The following is a 14,919-nucleotide window of genomic DNA, read 5'->3' as shown; positions in this document are numbered from 1 at the left end:
GTGTGTGCCTGTGATCATTATCCAGATTAAGTATTATTACATTTACACCATTAAAGAATTTGGAAATTTGCTTTGATCTGAAGCAATTTAGAATTAGTGGACTACAACTGTTTGGGGTTTTGAAACTTTGCCTTCATTGTGGAGAGCCCTGGGTTCAATACCCAGTGCCAAGAAATATATATTGAGTTGAATTCCCTTATACAAACCTGTGACCACCTGGGGTTGGTAGTGCTTTGTGAATTTTACTTCCCCTCAGCTTGTTCTGTTTTTCTATGAAAACTGTCTGGCTTAAGCTATATGTCTAGCATCCATTTTGGGCTTATAGAGAAAAATCTAACATCACCAAAATAAAATAACGCATGCAAAAGACTTCATCATTAAATGGTAGAAGTGTCTACTAAAATCCACAAAGCATCTGTAAATGGATGCCAATGGTATTTCTAAAATATTTGAAAAACAAAAATCATGTTCTCAGGAGAAATAGCTGCCCAGACTTGAACACCCATCATCTGTTCACACTTTTCACAGTTCCTTCACAGTGGGAGGTGTTTAGTCCACAACCTCATGACAGCTTTCCATTCCTATATTAACAGCCCGTGTCTCCATCTCCTCTACCCAAGAATGAAGAGATGTTTATCATCACTATTAATATGTAAATATTACTACATTGCTAGGTACTTCAGACTCTGCTAAAGCTTAAATCTGGAATGTTCCCCTAAAGGTCCATGTGTTGCAGGTGTGTGAGGGGAATCCTTGCAGGTGTCATACAGGGAAACAAACCACAGACAGAGATGAGAATGAAAACCTGGTGCAGATTGACTTCATCAACCTGGATCAGATTTTGGGGTTCTAATGCCAGACAGTTCATAGTAGGCATATTTGAACACACTAGAATTTGGAAAAGGGTCTCCAGGCAACAATAACTCTCATAATCATTCAATTTTCAGGTGTTCAATAAAATAGGCAAGCATAAGAGAATTATAATAGGGCTAGAGAGACATGGAGACAATGCATTCTGCCATGCCCTCAATCATGGCCACTAATTTTTCTTTAAAAACAGAATTGGAAAGATGTAGAGGGCATGAGTGTCTTGTACTCAGAGAAAAGCACTAAGAGGAAAGAGTCTGGAATAATCATTCTGGGGAATTAGGGTTAGTTAGGTCTGTCCCTTCAGACAGCAAAAATGTCACCAGGTCGTTAGCAGCCTCCACTCGCAGCTCTCTGATGGAATGCAGGCATTTGATTTCATCTCCCTCATGGAGGAGACACCCCTGCAAAACTAATGTTCCCGGTTCTCTTAGTGCTTCTCTGTGAGTGTGAGGCCTTTGTGCCCAATGCCAGCGTGGACCCAAGCTTGGTGTGTGGAGGGTGGTGGAGTTGGGACCCAGTGGGAAGTCTTCACCTCACTGAGGACCTGCCTGTAAAGGAGACAGTGGGGCCCTTTCTCTTCCTCCCTCTCTCCCTGGCCCTGTGCTGATGAGCTGCTCTGTATACACTCACACAGCGATTCACTGCCTTGCCACGGTCCCCCAAAAAGCAACAGTGCCAGACAACCATGAATAAGAACCTCCACAGCTATGAGCTGCAGCAACCATGTTGTAAGTTGATTGCCTTAGGTCTTTGTGGCAAGGATGTGTAAATGAATGAATCCCCCCAACCCCCGCCTGTTCCTGAATAACCAATCAGAGGCTTGATATTAATTACAAACTGGTCTATGGCTCAGGCTTCTTGCTAGCTAGCTCTTTCATCTTAAATTAACCATTTCTATTAACCTATGCTTTGCCACTTTGCCATGGCATTACCAGTCTGTTGGCATGCTGCTCCTTGGGCGGTGGGCTGGCTTGTGGAGTCCACTTGACTCCGCCTTTCTTCTCTTTGTCTCTTTGCTTGGATTTCCTGCCTGGCCATAGGCCAAAGCAGCTTCTTTATTAACCAATGGTAGCAACACATATTCACAGCATACAAAAAGACCATCTCTCAAATATTATTAAGGATCAGCCTTAATAATCTTCTTCCCAGGGGCCCAGAAGAGAGGCTACGAATGGCAAGAATTATTTTCAGGGAAAGAATCTATGTATACCATTCTCTGAGTCCATCTACTTTATTCCTCTGGGATAAAAATCCTATCTACACAGCTTCAGTTCTGCTCTCACGCATAGCTCCTTTCTTGCCTGATTTCTCTCTACATTTATCTCCTGTCCTCTCTAAGTTCTATCTTAATTCTCTCATCTTAGTTCTGCCTCATGTAGGTTCTCATCCATCTGGTTTGTTCCCATCTCCTTCTCTCTCATCTTGTTCTTCCCCATGTGGCTCTTCCTCATCTTCCATCTTGTTCCTCTAGTCCTCTCTTCTAGCCCTTCAATCTAGTTCTTCCCCATCTAGTATGTTCCTCTTCAGTTCTTACCCATCTAGTTCTTCCATTCTCTTTTCTCTGTCTAGTCCTTGCTCTGAAAATGAAACTGCCTTTTATCCCTTTATCCCTTATCCTCCAAGCTATCTCTGCTCCCACAGTTTCTGGCAGGGTGGGGGGAAGTGTGCTCAGTCACTAGGCAACTTGACTAGGCAACTTCCATCACAGCTAGATGTACCTGTAAGTAGGAACCCTTTAGTTCTGAGTTAATTGTTAAGGGTGGATCTAAAACTAGAGATAAGACTTTGGAAAGGAGAAAGTTAAGCTTAATTAGCACATCCGCCAGGCCTTCTCAAACAGGTAGTTTGGATGCTTAAGTCCGTTCTTAGAGAGTAGAGGTTGGGGCTGGAGAGATGGCTCAGCGGTTAAGACCACTGGCTGTTCTTCCAGAGGTCCTGAGTTCAATTCCCAGCAGCCACATGATGGTTTATAACCATCTGTAATGATATCTGGTGTTCTCTTCTGGCCTGCAGGTATACATGCAGGCAGAACACTGTATGTATAATAAATTAAAAAAAAAAAAAGAAAGTACAGTGGTATCTCTGATAAGATACTTTTGTCCCTCTGGGGATGGTCGTGGCCGGATACTGCTAATGACAATAATTACAGAAAGACCTGAAATTAGGGATCCTGGCTGCATTACTGCTCAGAAGGTTATCTAAATATTCCTTTAGTAGAGGGGAAATTGTGTTCAAAGAATAATGGAAAAGCTACAATAGCCCATGAGAAATCCATAGTAGGACATCGCTAATAATCAAAAGTCAATATCACCAAGACTCCTTGAGTCTCGGCTTGGCCTCTGGAAGGCCCTTGGCTTCTTTCAGGTCTTAGCTTGTCATAATCAGCTGAAATCCTACTTCATATATTTTTGCAACTTGCAGCAACCATCCCATAGCAGGGATGGAAAAGACTAACATGTTCAGTAGCACAAAGTGCAGTTGGTGGCTTTTTATATCAATACTTGAGAGAAGGTTGGGCAACAGAGAACGGCACTCCCACTCCCACGGTCTGCAGAGCTTAAGGAAGAAGGTTCATTAAACACCTAGAAAATCCAGTTTCTACAGACTTGCTGCAGTACTCAGCGCCTACGCTTGTGCCTTGTAGAGAGGTGATCTCAATAACAGACTCAATGTTATTGCTATAAAGTAAATGCCCAAGCCACCAATGAAGCAATTCTTTATGCCCCCAAATCGACACCAGATATTTCAGTCTCCTCCTGATACACCTGAGTCTAAGATCCTGAGTGGTAAGCCAGGTCCATGATCCCCCCCCACCGCCCCCCTCCATTTGTGAGCAGCAGAGATGGGCACTCTACTCAGTACATCAGACAAAGTTCCTAGAAATGCTGTGTGTCGGCCTCCCCAACTTTGCAAATCATTTCTTTACAGACACAGTAGCTGTTTTTTGTTTGTTTGTTTGTCTGTTTTCTACTTCCTTCCAGTTCCTGCATGTTCCCAGGATCCAGCTGTGGTTCGAATGGCCCTTTGAGTATCAGGGCATCTGCCTTCAGCCTTGCGCTGGGCTGTCAGTCTTTCAGTGCCTGCCCCAGCATAAGGTCCTAGCCTTCCGGTCCTTCTGCTCCTGGCTTGGATGACTGACTGGCTTACAGGTCCATGTAAGCAGTGTTTGAGGAATATTGCCTCTTGAGAAGAACTGCACCTGGAGGGACCTTTGACTTTTTGTATTTGCTTAGCATAGGCCTGGGGAGACAATTTAGATCCTAACATACATATGCATTTATGAATACAAAGTAAAATATTTAATTAAGACACTCCAAAAGGTGAAATTTTCAGTCAAGTTTAAACTCTTTGGAAGGCATCTGTGCCGCTGTTCTTCTCACAGGAGAGGAGAAAATGGATGCAACAGTTCACTTTCTGCAGTCTTATAAACACTCATGCTGAGTCAAATGTGTGTGGACTGGCGAGAAAGCTTAGTCACCTGACTAAACTGATGAACCCCATGTCCTGGTGAGACTTGTTTCAAAAGAACAAGGCAGATGGCTACTGAGGAATGCCACCCAAAGTTGACCTCTGACCTCCACACAAATGCACATACATGAGCATGCACACCTGCACATTTATGGACATCTGCCCACACAAGAGCATGAACATTTACCTGTGTATAATATATACACACAAAATTAAGTTAGAGAGCATTTGGCTAAAATATAAGAAAAAAGAATTATCTTTTATTGTTTAAATTATATAAAGTAAATGAAATATTTCACTATTGAATAACTGCCTTAAAAGATGCCTATAAAAAAAAACTGGGCTAAAAAAACTTAAATACCAGGGAACTCTGTATCCAACAATTCAGAATACTTTAAAAAGGCATTTTTAATTTATAAAATCAACATCCACAGAAACAAGTGAATGTAACATTTGAAAAGGCACGTTCATGGACCACACATTCTTGTCTAAGCTACGGAGCGCTAGAATTCACAAGAGTCCTCAGATATTATCACACAGATAAACTCATCCTAACAGCAATGCAGTCAGAAATCAATAAAGAACAGATGGAAAGATAACTTGTTCCCAAACGATTCATGGACCCAACTGTGACATTTTTAGAAATGAATGACTATCAAAAATATGTCACATACCAAGGTATCTGATGATAGGTTCCTATGGTACTCAGGTGTGTTTATAGCTGAAACATGTTTATTAAAAGGTAGGCTGTAAGACATGGTGGTACAAACAGGCCCAGGCTGGATCTACGCTTTCTAGTTCTTTAGAGATCTTTGCAAAATGATCACAGCACACAGATCAGTTCCCACAGAGCCTGTCCATGACAGCAGCACACTTCTGAGCTGTTAGATATTTCTGTGTAATGGCCTTGCTGTCTACATCAATAAAATATAGTTTTTAAATGTTAGTAATGTCTCTAATTGTATTGTTTTAAAATTCAACTCTTTAGGCTAAAAATATCCCTGACAAAAGCTCTATTTTTGTCTTGACATAAGAAGTCATTTAATGCCTTCAAGTACTGTGTTCACTGATTTGTCCTCTTCTAGGTAATTTATTTTCCCACACTTCTTGTTTCTGAAAGATACCGTTAGAAACCAACATGTCAGGGATCGGGTATGACAAAGTTTCTTCTTGTATGTTTATTATCTTTAATATTCCTGAAATAAAAACAAGAAATCTGTAATATTCAGAAAGAACTTTTTAATCAGTAAAGATATAACCATTTCTGTAGTAATTTCCTGATATTACTCAGTTATTGTGTTCACCTCAATATTATCACACCATCTCTTTGAAGCATCAACAAAAGCCATAGTTCATCAATTCATCACTTGCACTGGTAGGTAACACCAATCTCAGCGTGGTTGTACTGTTAAATTACCAAATGTAGACTTTGTCTGTAGGGCTCCTGAGAAAGCGTGTATATAAAAGATCATTGCAGCTAAAGAAACACTATAGGTCCCGTGGAAGTCATTTTGAAGAGACCATGAGGAGGGCAGGAGTGATGGGAAGAGAGAAAAGAAGATTGTGGATGCAGGTGACATGAAAGCAAGAGAGGGGACGGGAGGAATGGGGAGGGGGACAGCAGGACCAGGCAGGGCTTGGGGGGGAGGGGGAGGGGAACAGGGACAACAAAATATGCATGAAAATTCCATAATAAAACCCGTCACTTTGCATGTTAACTAAAAAGCCCCTCAGAAGAAAAAGAAGCTGGGTTTGGGGATTTAGCTCAGTGGCCGCTTGCCTAGCAGGCACAAGGCCCTGGGTTTGGTCCTCAGCTTAAAAAAAAAAAAAAAAGTCAAGGATGAGCCTTAAATAATTGTTCAACTATTACTTGTTGCCTGTCAGACGCAGCAGCAGTCACAGCAATGCACACAACAATGCACACAGTACACCTCTTTGAAAAAGTTATTGTTGGTCTGGAGAGATGGTTCAGTAGTTAAGAGTAAGAACTGCTCTCCCAGGGGACCTGAGTTCAATTCCCAGCACCCACATCATATGACTCACAATTCCAAACCCCTGTAGTGCCAGCTCTGGAGAGTCCTCCTCAGGCACCCACACTCACATGCACATATCCTCTCTTCCCCACAATACACATAAGTAAACATAAAGAAAATTGAAAGATAGAGTCAGTGCTGCCAGCAGCTCATGATGATGCTTACTGCAATCCCAGCACTCTGGAGATGAGACAGAGGCATTGGAGTTTGAGGTCAGCCTGGGCTACATAGTGAGGCCTTGTCTCAAACAACAATAAAACCATCGCTTAACTGAAATTCAGAGTCAGTGGAGCAGTGTGGCCGTGTGCAGCACACTACACAAGAACGGGAATGGTTTCACACAAATGCAACTTTAACAAGTTATAGTGAAGCTCTCACTGGCCTGCCAACCAAAAGGCACACCCCCTTTGGAGCATTTGTAGTCATTTGAAGAGATTACCTTTCCACTAACACAAGAGAAAGTTTTTGTTATAAATGTATTATAGAACACTTATTAAAGTTGAAGATCTAGTGAAATTTCAAAACTAAGGTTCATCATTAAAAGGATATGATAATGTTGGTTGTTTTTTTTTTTTTGCTATAAGCTAGTGACCAGAGATGAAATAATTTCTTAATAAATCTACAGTGTAGCTCTATTGTACATTTAAAAATTTATGGTAAGTGTCACACATAATATGGTTTGGGAACTTACTTCATACAAGTGTTTTTGAAACACTTAAGTAATGAACATCAAGGGAAGTCTAGTAACAAATTTGAACCCATATGAGGTGCAAGATTTTTCTATGTTGTGAGATGAACAGCCACCTGATAACTGTACAGACAGATTGAATTTGTATACTCACTTTATTACTGAAGGCTTAATATTAAACAGTATAATGTAGTCTCTTATCCAGTGTAATCTGAAAAAATCTGATTCTTGTTGTGCCCTTTTCCCCAAAAATGAGTCTGACAATTTTTAAAGAAATTGTGAGATTTAGGGAAATCCTAGTAAAAATGGTCCTGTTAGAAATGTAAAAAAAAAAAAAATTAGTATACTCACATACTCACATTTGGTAAATTGCTACTTATGTCTGTCTTATGTGCTGTGAAGGTTAAGATGAAAAGTACCAAGATTATGATATCTAAATATAAGGTATTATATACTCACTCATTTTAACCCATCATGAATTAACAAGGTTAGATTAAGATATTCCTTCCTTCCTTTTTTCCTTCCTTCCTTCCTTCCTTCCTTCCTTCCTTCCTTCCTTCCTTCCTTCCTTCCTTCCTTCCTTTCTTTTTATTTCTTTCTTTCTTTTTCCAAGATAGAGTTTCTCTGTGTAGCCCTGGCTGTCCTAGAACTCACTCTGTAGACCAGGATGTTGATGAACTCAAGAGATTCACCTGCCTCTGCTGGGATTAAAGGCGTGTGCCACCATTGCTCAGCTAGATTCAACTGTTTTACTAGGCAAAATACATAACATGAGAAAAACATTCCATTACAACCACACCCAGACGGGGGTCTCAGTGCACCTGCTGCCTCCTTTATGTGGTGGATGCTGTTACAGTTACATGGGCTCACAGAAGATCATTTTTGCTGTTCCGGGGCCTTCTTTGTCTGCTCTGATCTTTGCCTTAGATTTCCTGCCAGCTGGGGCCCAACACTGACAGCGTCCACTCCCTACACTGAGTGTCGTGCAGTTCACAGCGACAGTTCCAGAGAGAGAAGGGCGGGCCTGAATCACGGCTGTTTCAGTTGACAAAGAATCTCTGCCATTACTTCCTTTGGTTGTGAAGACACGGACGGCAGAGATGCCGAGGCTCTCAGTGGTAGATGACGTCTTCTGGATGATTTAAACTCTTGGTTTTAGAGATGGAGGAAGCAGCGTGTGGGGCTCCCCTGGGAGAGCAGTTCTTACTCTTAACTGCTGATCCACTCTGCACCACCACAACAAACTCGTGCCATTTGGAACCTGGACTGTTTCCTCTTAACCATCTAGATGCCACTATGGTTTGGATAAACAGCCCAAAAGCACACGTGTGGAGTTTTGGTCAGCAGGCTCTGGTAGCTGGAGAGCGGTAAAAGCTTTAAGAGATGGAAACCAAGGGGAAGATTTTGGCTCCTGGAGGTGTGTACTTGTGACCCAGGCCCTTCTTTCTGTGCTCAGTTTCTCTGCCCTGTGTTTGCCTTATGACGTGTTTGTACCACGGACCCAAAGCAAAAGGGCTGAGCAAGCCTGGGTTGACCCTACTTGAACTGTGAGCCAAGACAAACCTTACCCTTGTGTTAAGTTGGTTGTCTCAGGTACTCTTCTCAGCGACAGTAACACTCTTTCCAAAACTGATGTGAAATTTGAGAGTGACTGAACATGACATAATGCTGATTTTTTTCATTTGATCAATAGTTATTTAAATAAACATACTGATTATATTTATAAGGGCTTTCCATTTCTGAAATATTCTTGCTAACAATTTTTATTTTAGACCAAAATAGTGACAGATGCAGTGTTTTTCTTTTTCAAAACACTTTTTAAGTCTTATTTGGATTGCACAGCTAATAAGAATAAATTTATGCAGACCAAATTCTTTTTACCATGGTAAATGACTTGGGTTCTTGGAAGATAAATAGCTTTGACCTTGAAACACTGCCCCCAGTGTGGCTGCAGGTAACTGCCACCCCGCCTGTGACCTGCCCCTGGGGTGTGGCCAAAAGGAGACCCTTTAGGACCTGAGATTTACAGACCAAGTCAGGGTTCCCCAGAGAACTACACTGGACGGCACCTCATCTCTCCTGGATCCTGTAATCGACCTCTTATTGGTTGTAAGTTACCCCTGAAATAAACCTGTAGCTAGAGTTTTTTCACCTTACCCACTGTCAGGACAAACCTCTGTCACCCGCCAGTCCCACAGCCGCTCAGACCCAACCAAGTAAACACAGACACTTATATTGCTTGCAAACTGTATGGCCGTGGCAGGCTTCTTGCTAACTGTCCTTATCTTGCTAACTGTGCTTTTATCTTAAATTGATCCATTTCCATACATCTATACCTTGCCATGTGGCTGGTGGCTTACTGGCGTCTTCACATGCTGCTGGTCATGGCGGCGGCTGCAGCCTCTCTGGTCATGGCGGCGGCTGCAGCCTCTCTGGTTATTGCGGTGGCTGCAGTGTCTCCTTCTGCCTTTCTGTCCTTTTATTTCTCCTCTCTGTTAGTCCCGCCTATCTTTCCTGCCTAGCCATGGCCGATCAGGTTTTATTTATTAACCAATCAGAGCAACTTGACATACAGACCATCCCCCAGCACAGCCAAGTGCAGACCATCTCAAACACCTGCACTCAGGCCCATGGTCCTAATCATCCTCTATACGGACCTGCTGGGTAACCCCACAAGGAACCTGAGAATGGGCTCCCACAGGACATACAGAACATCCCACAGCATAAACCTCTTTTAATTACCAGATAAACTATGTGGAATTGCCTTGTTAATTATAGCAATATAAATGCATAAACTTTCAATGACAGGCATATTATCACAATCCTCACTTCTTCTTTTCTTAAGGTTTCTAAGTTCATCGAGGCTATGTTACTGAAATTCCATTTCAGAATTTTACCTTGAGGTACTGTTTTCGTCCCGGGAATGATGAGTGGGTGCCCATATGCTGGAACAGAGATGGTCTGTATTGAATTCGAACTTCTTTCTGGCGTTGTATACAGCTCCCCTGGGGAAAGAGCAAGCGGCCACCTTCACAGAGTCCAGTACTAACTCTCTACGACATTTACTGCCCATAGGATCATTTTAGATTAGTTTTGTTCAGAGTTCTATATTTGTATTTAAAATTTGGCAAAAACATTCAGTTCTGGGGGCTTCCTACATAGTAGCCCAGGAGAAGAGAAGGGCATGGGGGAGCTGTGTGGAGGTGTGTGGTTCCATGGGCTCACACAAAGTCAGGCTACATTCCACCGATTTTCATTTCCTCATTCTCACTCTTTTTAAAGTAGATTTTGTTGTAGTTGTGGTTTGAGTTTTTGAGACAAGATCTCACTACTCTGTAGCCCAGGCTGCCCAAGAACTTATTAGATAGCACACACTGACTCTGAGGTCAAGACAGTCCTCCAACGTCAGCCTACTGTACTGTTTGGGGTTACAGGTGTGAGCCACACAACTGGCTCTTCTCTCTTTTCAGTAGCTTAGATGATTTTGGGGGGTATTTTCCTGTCTATACAATGCTGTCAGAGTACATGATCACATCTTTGTTTTCCTGTATTCATTAATTTTGCATCAAACTATATCCTCTAAAATCTCTTCTTAAGTGGAAAAAATTTGATTACAGTACAAAGTCTATACTATACTAAATGGAAAAGCATTTGAATTATCTCCATGGAAATATAAAAATGGGAAATCATGTCACTACTGCTATTCAAAACAAAGGAAATGTGCAGATAAAAGTGGAACAGGAATAAAACCACTACCAATCAGTACCTATGGGCCATTTCTCTAGGGTTCCCGCTCCTCTCCATGGAGTAAGCTAACAGTCTTGCCCATGGTTTGCACGATGCAGGTTTAGGGCAACACTGTGTCAAACAGCTTAAACAGTAAAACCCCTTGATTCACTGACAGCACTACTTACCTGCAGGCCTGTTGCCACAGCTTCTGAGCTCTGCCATTCCCACGTACGCTTTTCAGAAATAACACCAACCTTTACCAACAGTGCTATAAGGCCTGCTTGCCTGTATGTCAAGAAAAGGTAAATGTGAAATCTAGATAATGAAATGCCAACTGTCTATGCAATTAGGGGCTCAGGAGGGCACTCGGTGTGTAAAGCACTTGCTGCACAAGTGTGAGGACCTGAGTTAGAGTCACAGAAGCCAGGGAAGGCTGGCATGGTGGTGCACATCTGTAAACCTGGCACATGGGTGCTGGGGACCAAACTGTGGTCCTCTGGATACGCGGCACACTCTTTGAACTGCTGAGCCTCTTCTCCAGCCCCAAAGGCATCTTCCTAGTTCAGGCTGGCCTTGAGTGGTAGTCCTGCCTCAGTCTCCCAAGAGCTGGGATTACAGACAGGCACCACTGAGCCTGGCATTGTATTCACATTATTTAAAAAACTCCCTTAACCAACAGTTTTATTGGCATTTATAAAATGAGAATATTTGCCGGGCGGTGGTGGCGCACGCCTTTAATCCCAGCACTCGGGAGGCAGAGCCAGGCGGATCTCTGTGAGTTCGAGGCCAGCCTGGGCTACCAAGTGAGCTCCAGGAAAGGCGCAAAGCTACGCAGAGAAACCCTGTCTCGAAAAACCAAAAAAAAAAAATAAATAAATAAATAAATAAATAAATAAATAAAATGAGAATATTTAAGAGCAAGCAATACTTACAAGAATGAGGCAAAGACTACCAGTTTGACACAAAGAAATTTGCCAACAGGTTGTATAGGGCTGAGCTCTTCCTTTAGTACTTCGTAAAACAGCAGGAGGCAGTACATGGCAAACTAGAAACAAAAGCAACATTCAACATTCTGCAGCAGGAAGACAGTGACAGAACCTTTCCTTAAAGCTGAAACCAGAGTCTACAGTAATGTTCCTGGTGGAGTTTAGGGCTAATCAGCCGATGTTTTAGTGCTTTTAATATGTTGCTGAAGATGCATATATGTGAGATTTCTCAAGAGAGGTATGTAACATTTTTCCTGAATATGTTTCTAAGTGTTCACATACTGGAACTCAAAGCAATAAACAAATGACATGAATGGAAGGTTTCCTTCAGTCAAAGAAAAAGGCAACACAAATTATGGTGGTATTTTATTTGTACTGAAATGTGATTTTAATTGCATGTTAATAAATAAAGTTGCCCGGGGGTCAGAGCTATTAGAGCCATAGCAATAGCGTGGTGGTGGTGGTGGTGGCGCATGCCTTTAATCCCAGCACTTGGTAGGCAGAGCTAAGTAAGTCTCTGTGTGTTCAGGGATACAGCCAGCATTGGAGACACATGCCTTTAAGACCTGGAGGGCTGAGCTGGGCGGTGGTGGCGCATGCCTTTAACCCAGCACTCAGGAGGCAGAGCCAGGTGGATCTCTGTGAGTTCGAGGCCAGCCTGGACTACCAAGTGAGTCCCAGGAGAGGCGCAAAGCTACACAGAGAAACCCTGTCTCGAAAAACCAAAACCAAAAAAAAAAAAAAAAAAAAAAAAAAAAAAAAAAAAAAAAAAAGACCTGGAGGGCTGTACTTACAGGCAGTGACGAGGCAGTCATGTGTTTGGTTTACAACCAATGAGAAGGCAGAACAGAAAGACGATCTAAAGACAAACACACAGGAAGTAGCTCTCTTTTGGAGAGGTAGGACCACCGCAGGAGGAAGGTAAGGTTTTAGCTCTGATCTCTGACCTCTTGGCTTTCTCTTTTACATTGGTTCTGTGTTTCTTTCTTTCTTTGGTTTTCCAAGACAGGGTTTCTCTTGTATAGCTTTGCGCCTTTCCTGGAACTCACTTGGCAGACCAGGCTGGCCTCGAACTGTGTTTCTTATTTAATAAGATGGTTGTTTACATCTACATTTGGCACCCAACATGACAAGAATCCATTAAAAACTGCTTGGCTTGGCAGCAGGTCTGGTTTCCCTGCAAGGGTGGTCGGCTCCCTAGCCTAGGTGGGCGGCTCCCTAGCCCGAGCCCAGGTCGACTTGGCCTCAGCCTGGCCAGAGCTTCCGGTCCAGCTGCACTCGACTGTAGCTACAGCTCCTTGCGGCTGAATCGCCAACTCAGGGTAAACATTGAACCAACGAATGTAAATCAACAAGGGACAGACAAGGAAATCCTTTGCCTCAGTTGGGAAAATCCCAGAAGAGCCTCAGGCAGTCCGGCACAGCAAATCCAGTTCAGACCTTTCCTGCAGTCATAGAGGAAACCCTACTCAGAGCAATTAAATAACCAAATGCTTATTGGAATAAACCAGGCTGCTCAGGGTGATGGAACAGCTGAGACAGAGAGAACAGAAAATTCGTGAGAAACCATGAAGAAAAATTTTTGGCAAACTTGTATAAATGAACAAAGACCAAAATTTACAATAATAATAAATGGTGTTTTGCTCTCTGGTCTGGTAGACACAGGTGCTGATGTGGCCATAATTGCACCAGAATTTTGGCATCCAACTTGGCCTCTTCAGGAGGTAAACGTTCAACTGTTAGGAATTAGAACATTACCTCAAGTGAAACAGAGTGCAAGATGGCTCGAATGTATAGGTCCAGAAGGACAGAGAGGAAAATTAAAGCCATATGTTATGGTGATATTTTATTTGTACTGAAATGTGATTTTATTTGTTTGTTAATAAATAAAGTTGCCTGGCGGTAAGAGCTAATAGCAAGCCATAGCAGAAGCTGGCCAGTGGTGGTGCATGCCTTTAATCCCAGTACTTGGGAGGCAGAGCCAGGCGGATCTCTGTGTGTTTAAGGATACAGCCAGCATGGAGACACACACATTTAATCTCAATACCAACTATAGAAGACTTGGAGGTCTGTACAGACAGGCAGTGACAAGGAGATCATGTGGTTGGGTTTATAACCAATGAGAAGGCAGAACAGAAAGTCAATAAAAGGACAGACAGACAGGAATTAGGCCTCTTGCTGAGAGGAAGGACAACAGTGGCAGTGAAGGGTAAGGTTTTTAGCTCTTAGTATTGCTCTGACCTCTTGGGCTATTAACTCTGCATTTGGCTCTGTGTTTCTCATTTAATAAGACTGTTCATCTACAGTTGGTGCCCACGTGGCAAAAATTCATTAAAAACCACTTGGCTTGGCAGCAGGACCAGTTTCCCACCTGGGTGGGTCCGGCTCCCTAGCTCAGGCCTAGCTTGGCTTAGGGCCAACTGACCATAGCTACGAGCAGGTACTGCAGCTGGAGCTACTTGCTTAAAGCCAGTGCTACAAACAACTCAGCCTGCCCTGCCGAACAGGGCCCCTGCCTGTAAAGCCAACACATGTGGTGGGAGCTTAAGGAAGCCAGAGCCAAGCCTTGACTCGGCTCAAGAGGGAACACGTGGCTGGATTTAAGCTTTAGCCGGCTACGCTTTCTTGTGTTCTTCTCTCTCTCTCTCTCTCTCTCTCTCTCTCTCTCTCTCTCTCTCTTTCTCTCTTTGTCTCTCTCTCTCTCTGTCTCTCTCTCTCTCTCTCTCTCTCTCTCTCTCTCTCTCTCTCTTCACACCTTGGACACTAGGTGGCTGTTTTGAAATTCCCTCGGATTTTTACTGTTTCATGCAGATTTGGTAAGTCACAACATATCAGATATTTTAAATAAAACTATTTAAAAGAGAAATTTTTTCCACATTAAAAATGGGTTTAATGTGCACATTGGAAGAAAATTGGGTTTTGTTTGGAATTTTAGGCAGTCTGACAATGGAAGAACTATATGAGAAGATTAGTATTGTTGGAATTATGCAGCTTATTAGCATTTTTTTTTTTTGTTTTTTTTTCAAGATAGGGTTTCTCTGTGTAGCTTTGCGCCTTTCCTGGAACACACTTGGTAGCCCAGGTTGGCCTCGAACTCACAGAGATCCGCCTGCCTCTGCCTCCCGAGTGCTGGGATTAAAGGCAT

At 42.7% G+C, this 14,919-nt stretch overlaps 1 protein-coding gene across 1 annotated transcript; it reads right to left on the bottom strand.

The window, feature by feature from the left end:
- Positions 1-5,052: 5,052 nt before the first annotated feature.
- LOC143273265 (transmembrane protein 184C-like) lies at positions 5,053-12,755 on the bottom strand. Its single transcript, XM_076571830.1, has 5 exons — positions 11,721-12,755; positions 10,974-11,073; positions 9,957-10,064; positions 7,214-7,370; positions 5,053-5,451 (listed from the first exon to the last, which is right to left on the bottom strand). Exons 1-4 carry the CDS (start codon positions 11,825-11,827, stop codon positions 7,356-7,358), a joined length of 330 nt encoding a protein of 109 aa, XP_076427945.1. The 5' UTR covers positions 11,828-12,755; the 3' UTR covers positions 5,053-5,451; positions 7,214-7,355.
- Positions 12,756-14,919: the final 2,164 nt, after the last annotated feature.

Source organism: Peromyscus maniculatus, chromosome 5 (assembly GCF_049852395.1).
Source record: "Peromyscus maniculatus bairdii isolate BWxNUB_F1_BW_parent chromosome 5, HU_Pman_BW_mat_3.1, whole genome shotgun sequence".
Taxonomy (NCBI): Eukaryota; Metazoa; Chordata; class Mammalia; order Rodentia; family Cricetidae; genus Peromyscus; species Peromyscus maniculatus.
The sequence above is the reverse complement of the archived record's forward strand: the minus strand, read 5'-3'. Positions and strand labels throughout refer to the sequence as shown.

Excerpts from the sequence above, each read along its gene's own strand:
- LOC143273265 (XM_076571830.1), bottom strand. The coding sequence starts at position 11,827 with ATGTACTGCCTCCTGCTGTTTTACGAAGTACTAAAGGAAGAGCTCAGC. Across the intron at positions 11,074-11,720 it reads GTAGTCTTTGCCTCATTCTT|GCAAGCAGGCCTTATAGCAC; the intron begins GTAAGTATTGCT and ends CTTGACATACAG. Across the intron at positions 10,065-10,973 it reads CTGTGGCAACAGGCCTGCAG|GGGAGCTGTATACAACGCCA; the intron begins GTAAGTAGTGCT and ends CTCTTTCCCCAG.